The sequence below is a fragment of the Haliaeetus leucocephalus genome, unplaced genomic scaffold, assembly GCF_000737465.1.
Source record: "Haliaeetus leucocephalus isolate CR32 unplaced genomic scaffold, Haliaeetus_leucocephalus-4.0 Scaffold157, whole genome shotgun sequence".
NCBI classification, from domain to species: Eukaryota; Metazoa; Chordata; class Aves; order Accipitriformes; family Accipitridae; genus Haliaeetus; species Haliaeetus leucocephalus.
Window position 1 is genome coordinate 1,866,528 of NW_010972593.1, and position 11,981 is coordinate 1,878,508.

The window sequence follows — 11,981 nt, forward strand, 5'->3', positions numbered from 1 at the left end:
CCATTATTGAAACACACTGGAACCTGTCCTGAAAAGTGCTATTCTTGGCTTGCTTTGTTTTGTGGGGTGGTTAGTTTGTTTTTGTTTTGTTTTGAAGTAAAATGTTTCCAAAAAGTTTAAAGGACTTTGCATCTTGGAGACAGGGGAGGCAGGCTCCGTGATCTTACAGAACTCGGAATAAGATGGTGACAAGGTCTTACACCAAAAGGTCATTTACGTGGGTGACTGCCAGGCTGCATCATTCTTCTACTCCATTAATTCCACTCTACTTCGATTCATGACATACTGGGAAGGAACAGAAAGACAGAGTTATTTTTAGAAAGCAAATTGTAGTAAAATTTTTATTATTTCCACTATGTCAAAAAATATGAGCGTGTTTGGGTGTAATCCTTTACAAAAGTGTGTCAGGGCCAAAGATAATGTCATTCATAGCTTTAATGGGCTTTCTTCTTCTCTAAGGATTTTTCCTGAGTCATAGGACTGCGAAAAAGTTACTGTAGGGTAAAGGAAGGCAGTTCTGCAGTAAATGCCAATGTGCACACCTTTACCACGTGGCAAGTGCCAAGTACTTTATTGAGGGGCAGCTTTTCTTAAGTGCCTCCATAGCAGCTGCAGTTGTGACCGGTCCGTGCTTTGGGACAAGCTGCAGTGGTTGCAGTTGCGACTACAGCCGCACTGCAGTGGGGTGAAGGTTTTAACAGCTTCTCGGCTTTGTACCCTCCTGCTGCAAAGTGGCTGACGCCTCTTTTGTGCCGGGTGAGTGGCACTGGGCTAAAGAGGTTCTGGGTCTAACCCCATCTTGCCTTTTCTGTTAGTGGATTACGAACGCAATAAAATCTATCACGTAGAGAGAGACAAACAAAAGAGTGAGGTACAAATCAAACCTGGTTTCTTGATCCTCTGCTGGGGGCACAGGCCTGCTTGGAAGAGAACCAACAAAACAGTAAGTGAATCTCTACCACAAACTAATCACCCTCTTTTTTGGCCCTGAGGTCCCATTTGTTTCTCAGAACAATTCAGACTCATCCAATTGACCTTGGCAATTTTGATCAAAGCTCCTTTTTCTCTGGGAAAAGAACAGCAGAAATATGCACTGTTCCCCCTCAGGAGCTAGTTAGATAGAATAAAAGAGAGGCTATATCACTCTGAAACAGGGCCAAAACCAGGCCAAACTATCCTGGCATAGGATTTTGACACTGTCTTCCAAAACTCCCTAGAATTTTCCTTCCCATCTAATGTTACAGCCTCATATCTTGCTTTTACGCACACCCAAGATGTGCCTGACAGCAGTATTTGGCCCTCTGCATTGCACTATCGTGCAAATACTACAACTGAATGTCAGGAGAACATTCCCCGGCGTCTCTGGCTCTGGTCCATGACCAAACAGGTTTGCTAGCTTTACAGAGGTAAAAAGCAGCGTCAGGAATCCATTTGCATAGGTGAAGGTCAATAACATCACAAAAGTGATGGCACAGGGTGCTGTTAGGGAGAGGAGAGGCTTTATCAGTTCCCAGACACTTTAGAAATGTCCTGTTGGGTCCAAACGTCTCCTGAGAGTGCAGAGCCTGGCTCCCCAGGGGATGGTACCAAGTAATAGGGTCATTCTCCTCATCAAAGACTGTTTAAGCTATTTTGTAAGTGAAGGATAAATAAAAAAAGAGTAGTTACCTTTCCTTCTCAGCCATGTCTTGTTTCTCTTCTGCCCTGTAAACACAAATCACATTTGAAATCTATCATCTAGAGGCAAGCAGTGTGAAAGAGTAGAGTATCTAAGGCCTTTCTAGGGAGAGAGCTGGACCTCAGACAGAGAAATGATTATTAGCTTCTTGTCCCTGTGATATATAGCCTTGATAATCCTAATGCTCTCAGGATGCCTCTCTTGGCCCTAGGAGGTGGTAGCTGACTAATTTGGGCTGGACGACTCACTTTTCAGCAGCTACTGAACTGAATCCTCCCAAACTGGCATCTCCCATCCAGTTCACCAGCATGAGGAGGTGTTATTATAGCACACTGCTCTTGTGCTGACCCACCTGGTCTTTCCTCTGTCCATGATTGCTTTTTGCTTTTACTGGAGCCAACTTATCACTATTTATGGCCAGCACTTACTTCTAACCTAAATCACTGGAGATAGAACGAGTCTAGAAAATGAAACAACACAAACTGTAAACTAATGGTCCTCTTTATGCCACTCTAGCAGAATGAAGTGGCTTTTAAAATAAGCACTAGCTCTGACTTTAAGGACCAGTTTGCATGGTCCATATGGGGAAAATGTGCCATTTTTATACATAGAGTGATTTCTGATGACCTTTGCTAGCACATACAGTGTGTGTTCAGGATGTGTGCACTCGTGGGGTTAAACGGAACAGTTCTATGGATGAATAACTTTTTAATCAAGCTTTTCCTCCCTCCTGCAGCTTTTGCTTATTTTGAGAAAATCAGTGGAAAATAAGTGTAGGCTATGTGAGATATCAGGGTAGGAGGAACACAGAATTGACTGGTTATAACACAATGAAGAGAGAAAGCAACAACATCCCAAGAAAATGAACACCCCACCCCCTGCAATTAATTTTACCTTTCTTTTCTGGCCTTGATCCTCTCTTCTTCATATCTGCAACAAACAGGAAACATTCTTTAAATGTTACCCAGTCAGGACTGTTCACTTTTAGTAAAATGCAATGTTTGCCCTGAAGGTGACAGAAACTGCAAACTAGCACGGTATGCAGGCTCTTGCTTCGCACCAGTATATGAGTAAGATAAGGTTTGCCCCAGGCTTTGCATTTCCAGTACATGAGTTTTGACTCAACATGATATCCTGCTACATAGGATTTTTGTCCTGCACCTCTGCAGAGCTATGTGCGCCCCAGGGTCCCTCCGATACTCACTGTAAGACGCAGTCTGGAATCTGTACATGCTCCATTGGGATAAGTTGCTCCAGTTCCTCCAGGCTGTGAACATACTGGATCTTATTGATAAACTTCACACTGGCAGAGAGAGAAAGAGTGTGTGCTTGAGGTCTTGTTTTGATGTTCTCTCCATAGGAAGTCAGAATTTTCCTGATGGAAGTGGGAATTTCTGCATCTCTGTATCCTCTGTAGTCTGAGTGTACCCATCTCCTCCCAGTGCTAATAGGCTGATGACTAAAAATTGTGGTGAGATGGCACATTGCTGTGCCTCACTTTGCTTTGACCCCTGCCTTTCAATATCTGTAGGAGGGAAAAAGGACTACCATTCCTGCACTTCCCAGTAAGTCTTTATGTGCTGCCCACTGGGACAAACTTTATCTGGATCCAAACCATCACAGCATCTCCTAAAACCACCTCTAGAGTTGTTCTTGGAAGTATCAGAGAGATGTAGGACAAATGATGAACAGTCTCACCTTGGTTGCTCCTAGTTAAAGGTGAGCTTAAGATCTGTTTCATGAGATTAAACTTCCACTCCAAAACCAGCCAAGTTTGGGAACATGTTATATTTACCTGATGAAGGGCCTGGATATAGCCAGCACTGTCCGGATGAACCATGAAGGGTGCACAATTATCAATGCTTTGAGGTTTTTACGCAGCCTGTAGAAAAGCCATGGGACAGAAAGTCAGATTCAAAGTACCTTTTCTTAAACTCCCCTGTAATGTGTCAGGGCACTAATAATGTTATGATGCTCACCAGCCTCAGCTGGGTGTCTCCAGACTAAAGCCCTGCCCATGGCCTTAGGAACCCTATTTAAGCTCAGACCTAGCAGGCTGTAGGAGCCCTGCTTTGCTTGGGTGCTGTATTAGCCTGATCTCTGTGAAGGTGTTTGTGAGGGAAGGAGGGAGAAGAGGTGATGAAGAGAACCTGCAATAAGTCAGAAAGCTGTGACAGAGGAAGGAATTACAGAATTTGGGGAGTGAGGAAGGAGAGGTGGCTGGGAAGGCTGCAAGGAAGCACTGGAAGAGATGTGGGAAGAAGACTGGGAAGAATGAAGACACAACACCAAAAGGATTCTTACCTTCTGTCTATCATCTGATAACATTTCTTCAGCCAGCCAAGGCCTGGCATCCTCCTCCGGGGTGTTGCTCCGTTTAGGTACACAATCATATAGTCCTCAGCCACCAGCAGCTCCAGACTACTGATCACGTATCTGTTGGGTGGTGATCAAGAGCAATGCAGACATGAGACTCAAAAAAGGTCCCTTGAGGTTTCTTCAAGTGCCTGTGTGTCATCCCAGAAGGCCTGTAGACCCTTTTTTTGTAGTCTTTGGAATAGGTTTCAGATTCTCCTGGCACCTCTGCAGGATGCCTAGGGGTATTTCTCAGGGATTGCCTGTGCTTGTTAACATAGAGCATACGCTGATGGACATCCCTGCGCCATTCCTCTGCCTAGCAGTAGCATCTACCAGCTGTTCAGCATTGTATACATATGCTCTAGCCTGGTTGTGAGTCCATCACTGGCATAATTAACACTGAATGTTTGAATGCTTTGACTTACTGGACTTGGATGCAAATGCTGTGGGCAGTGTGTCACCCAGTGATGCTCACTCCAGTCTGCAGCTGCACACTGGGTACATTTGGCCTGGATTCAAACTATTTCCAGCTGAGGTTCTTGATGCAATGAATACATGGAAACTGTTTCCCCAGAGCCTGAGTGACCTTCCTTGCCCCCGTCTCCCTCATAGACCTTGACCAGCCACTTACAGGAATAGATTCTCCATGATGTAGTGGTAATCAGCCAGGTTACTGTCCGGGAGATAGCAGGCAGCAAAGACAATGATGGCATTGAGACCTTCTCCATAGTAGCCTGGGAAAGAAAGACACAGGCAGCATCAGTGACTCTTTCCAGGGGGAGACGCAAGAGTTGAAGGAAAAAGAGCAGCGAAGATGTATTACCAAATTTGGGCCCGGGCTGTTTTTTATGCCTCTGTTCAGCTCTAGGTGTTTGTCCCTCTTACGGACCTCTTTCACAGCTAGATTTGCCTCTGATCCTGGTTTTAGCTGTAACATGTGTGTGGGGTTCAGGGAAGGAATTTGTGCGTGTCAAAGCACAGAGCTGAGAGCTTTGCCCTGGGTCACTGCTTGGCTTTGCTCAGCTTTCAGAAATGGTCACTAACTGTGGACGTAATGGCCTTTAGCTGCGCCTCCAGAGACAGCTCACGCACTGAGTTACAGAGGGATTAAGCACCTGCAGTCCCTTCATTGCTGGCAATGCTGCCTGCACCCGGGGCTGAGGGTTGCAGTATATTCAGTCTTGCTCAGAGGCAGCTTTTTCGCTGCTTTGGTTTATTGAAAGACTGCTACAGCGGCTGTATGGTTTTTTAAGCATGAGCTGGATGCTTTTGTGCTTGTCTGCCACATAGTGGTACAAAACGAATAGCAATTTTTCCCTAAAGACAGTCAAAATAATCAGTCATGGCATCCCCTCCAGCTTGACAAAGATGGACTGAAAGAAATCCATCAAGCCAGGATTAGGCCTCCCTCTCCCTCACCTCCGTGTGTCACCACTCTCATGTAGGGCTTGATCATCTGGAGGTCGATGCGGTGCTCCTGCTCTCCAATGATGACAGTCCTCCAGAGCCGTCCGTTAGTAGCACTCCCATCTTCAGTCCCACCATCCCCAAACAGGTCTGCACTGTCCCCAGGCATGTTCTTGGCTGTGGCTACAGGAGTGTCATCTGGAAAAGGGACAAACATTTCTGCCTTTCATATAATGTATGAAGAAGGTCTGCAAGAGCTTTGGTGTGCCGTGAGAGACAATAACCACCACAGACTGAGAATGACCTATTTCATCTGCAGCTTTGACCTGTGTAAGTTTGTGGTTCTTAATAATCTTCCTCCATTGCCAAATTGTAATAGAAATAAGCTTAACATCTCATGCTGCTTATAGTGCCTGCAGTCACAGGTCGGGCACCAGACTTTTTGCTGGATCCTCCTTCAGATCCGTCTATCCTGGCTGAAAAGGGCACTGCCTGTGCCAAGAGGGGTTGCCTTCTGATCTGCTAGCAGAGCTGCTTGCATGAGTCCTTCTTAGCCCAATTCAGTCAAGATCAGCCAGGTTAGCCAAGACCACATTATTCAATATGTTTGAACATTCATGTGACAGCTTTGCTGGCAGAGCCGAGCATCTTCCAGCCTGGGGTTGGTAGCCCAGCTGCAGCTGGAAGGGAATGAGTGTCCACAGCCTTATGAATTATGGCCAGACCAGTGTTTGCAAATCCCTGAACTACTTCTGCCCACACTATCCCCAGATGGAAGTGCTGAGAGAGCAGCACTGAGACTCCTGGGCTATAGCTGGGGTCCTGGCGGGGAAGATGCTCTGTGGAAGATGGGTCTTGGTTGTGTGTGCTGTGCTTCACTGCTGGGGAAGTTGGTCCTCAGCTGCTGATGGTGAGTGGTGTCAAAAGTGATTAAAATGAGGCTAAAAAAGGCCCCGGCCCCTGTAGACATTCACCCAGAACCAGCCTTTTACCTTCCCATTCCAGTTCGTTCCCATTCCCCAGGAATTCGAGGGAATCTGTCTCATCTGGAGTTTCAATATCATCCACATTAATGTCCAGGTCATCTGGTGTGTCCAAGAAGTCATCGGAGAGAATGGAGCCTTCACTCTGGTCCAGGGAAATGTTGATTTCAGGTGCAACAAGTGTCTTCCGCTTACGATGTGCCCCATTAAAGTTTAAAGTATTTGGGGGAGCTGGAGTTAAAAGGAAAATAACTGACAGGTTGTCCTTGTCATTAGTGCAAGACATGGTGCTTTCATTATTTGTATTTCAGGCTACGGTCTTGGAAGCTAAGGGTGGTGCATCATAGCTGGGAGGTACTGGATGCTTGCAGGTATGGCTGGATAAAAGTGCCCACACTTCTGAGATACTTATTTCCTCCCCCAGCTTCTTGTGAAAGATTAGCAAATTAAAATCTTTGCTGGTTTCCTCTCCCACATGGGAATTTTTGTGGATACTCCAAGGGAACTGGCTTTCGCCCTAACTGCAAGCTGCCGTTCCCACAGGCTTGTTTTCCTTTGAACTCCTGATAAGGCAGGCTGGTACTTACAGGATGTATTCTCGTCTTCTGTAGGGCTGCCCAGAGACTCCATTCCTGTCTCTTCTGGGAGAGGTCTGCAGGCAAGCCAAGATGCGGAGGTAAAAAGACAGGAGGTAAGTGGTGATGTTTAGGAGAAAGTTACTCCATGGCAGACAGTGGAGAGAACTGAGGACATCAGGGAAAAACATACAACCCCATATGTGCTCTGCCCTTTCCCTTTTGCCTGTGAGCTCAGCCTGAGGGACACCCTCAGGTGATTTGCCCAAAAGCAACCCAGCAGCTGGGCTTTCTTGCTGGAGTACTGTGCAGTCCCTAGTAACCTCCAAACTATCTCTGCATTTACCCCCCTCAATACATCCCTCATGCTGCCATTCAGCCAAGAGGCTGGAAAATCCAGCCAGGGACACGAGAACAAATCCTGTCCCCAGAAGAGCCTGGTAACATCTTCACTCTCTCAATATTATCCCCGTTTTTATCTCTGTCGAAGTTTGAGAGGCAGTGCCAACCCTCATCAAGGGTACCAGGGAAAATCTTCTGCAGTTGGTACTTTGTTGTCTGTATTCCTGTTCCCTGCACAGTGTAGGCAATGCAGTGGGCTGTCCAGACAGTCTGAATTTGGCTGTCCCTAGGCCCAGTGAGGGATGCTTTTATCCCAGCAGCAGCTGAGCTAGCAGTAGCACAAGAGCAATTTGCACTCTCTGCCAATGGTTTTGTAAAGTGCATCCTGCTTTCTGCCACAGGCCCCAGATGCAGTGGAGCAAAACTTTACCCAAAGCGCCTGCCACAACCACCTCTCCCGGGAGGCAGCTGCCTCCTTGGTCTATAGTGATTTTTCTCTAAGGCAGTCGGTGTTCAAGGCAAGGATCAGACCTTAGGTGTGATCCCAGAATGGTCACCCCATCCTCACCTCAGCCCCCATTTGACAAAAGCTGACAGCGATACCCAAACCCTGCTGAGGTTTGGAATCAGATTCATTCTGAGCTAAGATGCAGGCACCAGCACTCAAACCCATATTTTGGAGCCAGAGGCTGGCCCACCACTCCCTTCTAGGGGCTCCACGGCAGAGGTCAGGATTTGCAGCTTTTCCTGCACCCTCTTGGTATAAATCACCATGCCTCCAGCCAGAGGCTAGAAGCATCAATTGATTTAAAAATTGGCTTTCCTGTACAGATGCTAATGCCAAATCTCATTACGTGGCTGTCGAAGTTGCTGGAGTTGCTCCTGACCCATATTGGAGTCAGTGAAGTCAGAATCTGGCCCCCAGTACTGCGGTGAGGAGCCCTAGCTGGTGGCTGAGCAGCAACACTGCCCACCCTGAGCTGAACGCTTTCTGGACACTTTTCCCCTTAATTTGAGTTGGGACTTGTGCCTATCCCCTGACATTAGCTGGTTTGAAACTTCTTGTGCAGCATGATCAAACCCCAGCAACCCCGTGACCAGTTCATGTTGTCGAAAGCCTATTTAAAAGGAACATTCCGAGCCATCCTCCTTTCACCTGCCCCTTGCTGGCAGCTCCCCCTCAACAGGGGGAAGACCTCATGCCCCCAGGTGTAAAATCTTGGGTGCTGGGACAGCCCTGGCCTTGAATATGGGGGAAAACCCACCAGTTTTAAGGCAGTGCTGTAAGAATGGGGATGGGACTGTGCACAGGGCTGGTGTCCAGCAGCTGCTGGCCTTATGGTCCAGCAATGGCAGGGAGAGAGATGATGGGGACTGATACCTCTGAGCCCGCAGGAGGATACAGCCTAGCTCTGCCCTACAAAGGCTCGTCTTTGTGCTGCCATGACACCAGAGCCACCAGCCAAATTAAACCCTATAAATATTTAGATTAAGGGATAATCCTCTCCTAGCTGGTTGTTGTATATTTATGAGAGTTGGAGACCTGATCAAAGGCGCTTGCTCCTTGCTCGCTTGTGCAGTACCCGGACCCTGGGGGCTACCACAATATTCCTGAGCAGTCAGAAAGATCCCTTTGCCCCCCTCCAGCCTCTCCTCCTCCCTTTTGCTTTTGTCTTGAACGGAGCCTGGCTGGTTGTTTATCTGACTGTGAGCTGGCGCCTGGCACAACTTGGTGATACAGCATCAAAAGGAGGAGGGGGGAAGGCCCAGCTGTACCCGAGTACGTGCTGCAGCCAGGCACTCTGCTCTCTGCTGCTAGGATTCATTTAAGAAAAACAATTCAAAAGTCAGAGGTGAAGAAAAGGGCTTTCTTACCTTCCCAAAGGTTGCTCGTATCACTACCTCCCAGTCTCTCCTGTAAATCTTCCTTCCCAAACGCAGCTAGCCCCAGACGCCAAATTTTGGGAATGAAGCAGGTTTTCTAAAGGTTGAGTGCCACCATTTTGCTTTCTGCTGCTAGCGTGCTGCCCAGTTTCCCTCTATAAGCACCTTCTCTCGGGCTCCAACCAGGCTGAACCTTCACTGACCATGATGGGATGGATGCGTGATGGAGTGAGCATGCTCCTGCATCCGCCCCGCGGCACCGCTACAGCATCATTGCAGGACAGCACTTGCACAAACAGCTGAGACAGACTGTCGACAGGCTAAACCTTCAGGGAGCAGCAGGAGGGGGAACCCTTTCCTCTCCACTTCCTCGCTGCTTGCTCAGTGCCTTGGCGTTGCACCTTTGCAGCTTGCAAGGCAGGAGCTTGTTCTGCAGCTCAGCTTCACGAGGAGGGATGGGAATGTCGCCTTGTGGCCTTAATGAGCAGCTGAATTCAGTTTCCCCAGCCCAGATCTTTGTCTAGGATATGGGTTTTTTTGTGGCAAGATTGGTTAATCACAGCTAAGCAAAAATAGCTATGCAGCAAATCATCTGCTAGAGAGCTACTGTCCCACATGCAGCAGCTTCTGCCCTATTATTTTAATGCTTCTAGGGGGAAGTGTCTTGAAAATTATTATTTATTTATTTTTAATGCCAGTTAAACACAGCTAGCATTCACTCATTTGCATAGTGGCTTTTTGGGCTCTATTTCACTTGCATCATTCCTGATTTAATCCCTCTGCAGCAGTCTATCAGTAGGCTGGGGAGCTTGTTTCTAGGGCTCTGGCCTCATCCCTGCCACTGACTTGCCACCCAGCTATGGTCACATCCCTTTGCTTCTCCCTGTGCTGCATTTGCTAGGCAGGAGTGACGATGCCTGTGTTAGGTGGTGCTGTGGGCTCTGCAGAAGAAATGCCCCTTGAAGGCTTGGCTGTGGCTAGGGTAAGTTTGCTGCTTGCTTGGCAAATGTGAAACACAGCCTGGCAGCTCCTGCTCCAACATGATGGTGTGGGTTAGTGCATAGGTGTCCAGGTGCTAGTCCAGCTTTGTCTCCGGATTTTCTAGGGACCCTTGGGTCAACCCTTTCCTTTCTATACCTCGCTTTCCTTTCTATACCTTGCTTTCCTTTCTTCACCTCGCTTTCCTTTCTTCACCTCGCTTTCCTTTCTACTCATTTAAAAGCTTGTCAGTGCAACACTCTGGGGGAGCCTTAGGTTGGCAGAGGTCCATCACCCCAAAGCTCTGCCCAGCTCTGCTCTCAGGAAAGAAAAAATTCTATCCTAAGAAACCCAAGGGCTTGGCTGAGCCCACCTCTGGGGCCAGCGGAAGGACAAGCCGTGTCCTGTGAGCTGGGTGCTGGGCTGGCAGATAGAGGTGCTTAGATTAGTGATGCAGCTGGACCCGGGGTAAACAGAGCTAAGCTCATCTGCCGGTGCCGAGGGAAACAGGAGACCCTTTCTAGCACGGCAGGGGCTGTGCATGCCCACCCGCGCGGCACACTGCACCACTGTCTGGGAATACAGGGGCTCTGTGGGCTGCTGGGAGAATTCAGCTGCAGCTGGGACAAGGCGAGACAGGCCTGAAAAGCCCCTCAGCAGCCCAGACCCCAGCTGCAGCAAGGTTTGGTGTTGGCTGTGCTGGCCCAGCTGCTGCTGGGCTGTGGGCTTTAGCGCTGGATGTGTGGGGCAATGCTGGGGTGGGGATGAGGGTGGGTGCACCCTTTGGGTGGCTGCAGGGAGTTCTGCGCATGCTGAGCTTATGGGGATTTTTTTTTTTTTTTTGGCACTCTGTGCAGTTAATAAAGTGTCTGTGAAGGTGAAAGCTGCCACTTTGACACCTTCTGTCACCCACACATCTTTTCTTACGAGGTTTGCCACCATTCAGTTTCTGCATGTCAACACCAGTGGTCATTGCATCCCAATGACTCTGCTTCCTGTGGCAAATTCCTGGCAAAGCAGCATGGCTCTGTTTGGGGAGACACTGCTTGATTCAGAGACTGGGAAGGAGTCCGTCCGTCCATCCATCCATCTGTCCATCCATCCATCCATCTGTCCATCCATCCCTATATGCATCCATCCATCCATGCTAATCTCCCTGTCCTCCGCACCTGACTCCTTACCCTCTCCTTGGCATGCTCACAGAGGATTGCCAGCAGCCTCTCAAAAATTTTTAAGCATTCAGAGCAGCCTTGCTACAAAAGCTCTGTTCTCTGGCCAGAATTGCCCTGTTGGAGTTAAGACTCCTGTTGCCTCTTGGGCTGGTGGGAGGGACCTGCATGCTCCATGCCCAGCTGGTTTCTTACAAGAAGAAATAAAATTCTCCCTGGCTTTTTTGCAGGGAACAAACCTGGGGAAGTCCTCGTCTTGCCATTCTTCCTTCACATCCACGTTTTCCATCCGCAAAGTGGCTTCTGTGGTTCCCATCGCGCTCAGAGAAGGGCTGGCTCCACAGCAGTTGCCTCAAGGAAGGGCACAGGCTGGAAGGTGGAAGGCAGAGAGGTTGGCATTGAGCATCACGACTGGGGAACATTTAATCCAAACCATTCAGAGCAGGTATGCTGATACCATGCTCCACAGAGAAGCAGCGCGATAGCTGCTTGTTTTGCAAAAGCAACAAGGCAAGGATGTGGGGTTTTGTGGCTACTTGGGCAAGAAAGAGGAGGTGAGGTTGGCCCTGGATCAAAGCAGTAGGTGTACCTCTGCTTTGTTGTGACC

The 11,981-nt window shown here is 48.4% G+C and overlaps 1 protein-coding gene across 1 annotated transcript; it reads right to left on the reverse strand.

The window, feature by feature from the left end:
- Window positions 1-246: 246 nt before the first annotated feature.
- Window positions 247-11,690, reverse strand: ATCAY (ataxia, cerebellar, Cayman type). The gene is made up of 12 exons (XM_010562326.1): window positions 11,614-11,690; window positions 7,014-7,078; window positions 6,436-6,657; window positions 5,456-5,641; window positions 4,668-4,770; window positions 3,983-4,114; window positions 3,474-3,560; window positions 2,883-2,981; window positions 2,573-2,608; window positions 1,669-1,704; window positions 824-920; window positions 247-285 (listed from the first exon to the last, which is right to left on the reverse strand). The coding sequence occupies exons 1-12, from the start codon at window positions 11,688-11,690 to the stop codon at window positions 247-249; spliced, it is 1,179 nt and encodes a 392-aa protein (XP_010560628.1).
- Window positions 11,691-11,981: the final 291 nt, after the last annotated feature.

What these genes read in the sequence shown, in the direction of transcription:
- ATCAY (XM_010562326.1), bottom strand. Translation starts at nt 11,690, where the DNA reads ATGGGAACCACAGAAGCCACTTTGCGGATGGAAAACGTGGATGTGAAG. An exon ending in GAACGAACTGGAATGGGAAG is followed by an intron (nt 5,642 to 6,435) that starts GTAAAAGGCTGG and finishes TCCCTTTTCCAG; the next exon opens with ATGACACTCCTGTAGCCACA. An exon ending in TGATAGATTTTATTGCGTTC is followed by an intron (nt 286 to 823) that starts GTAATCCACTAA and finishes GTTCCTTCCCAG; the next exon opens with TATGTCATGAATCGAAGTAG.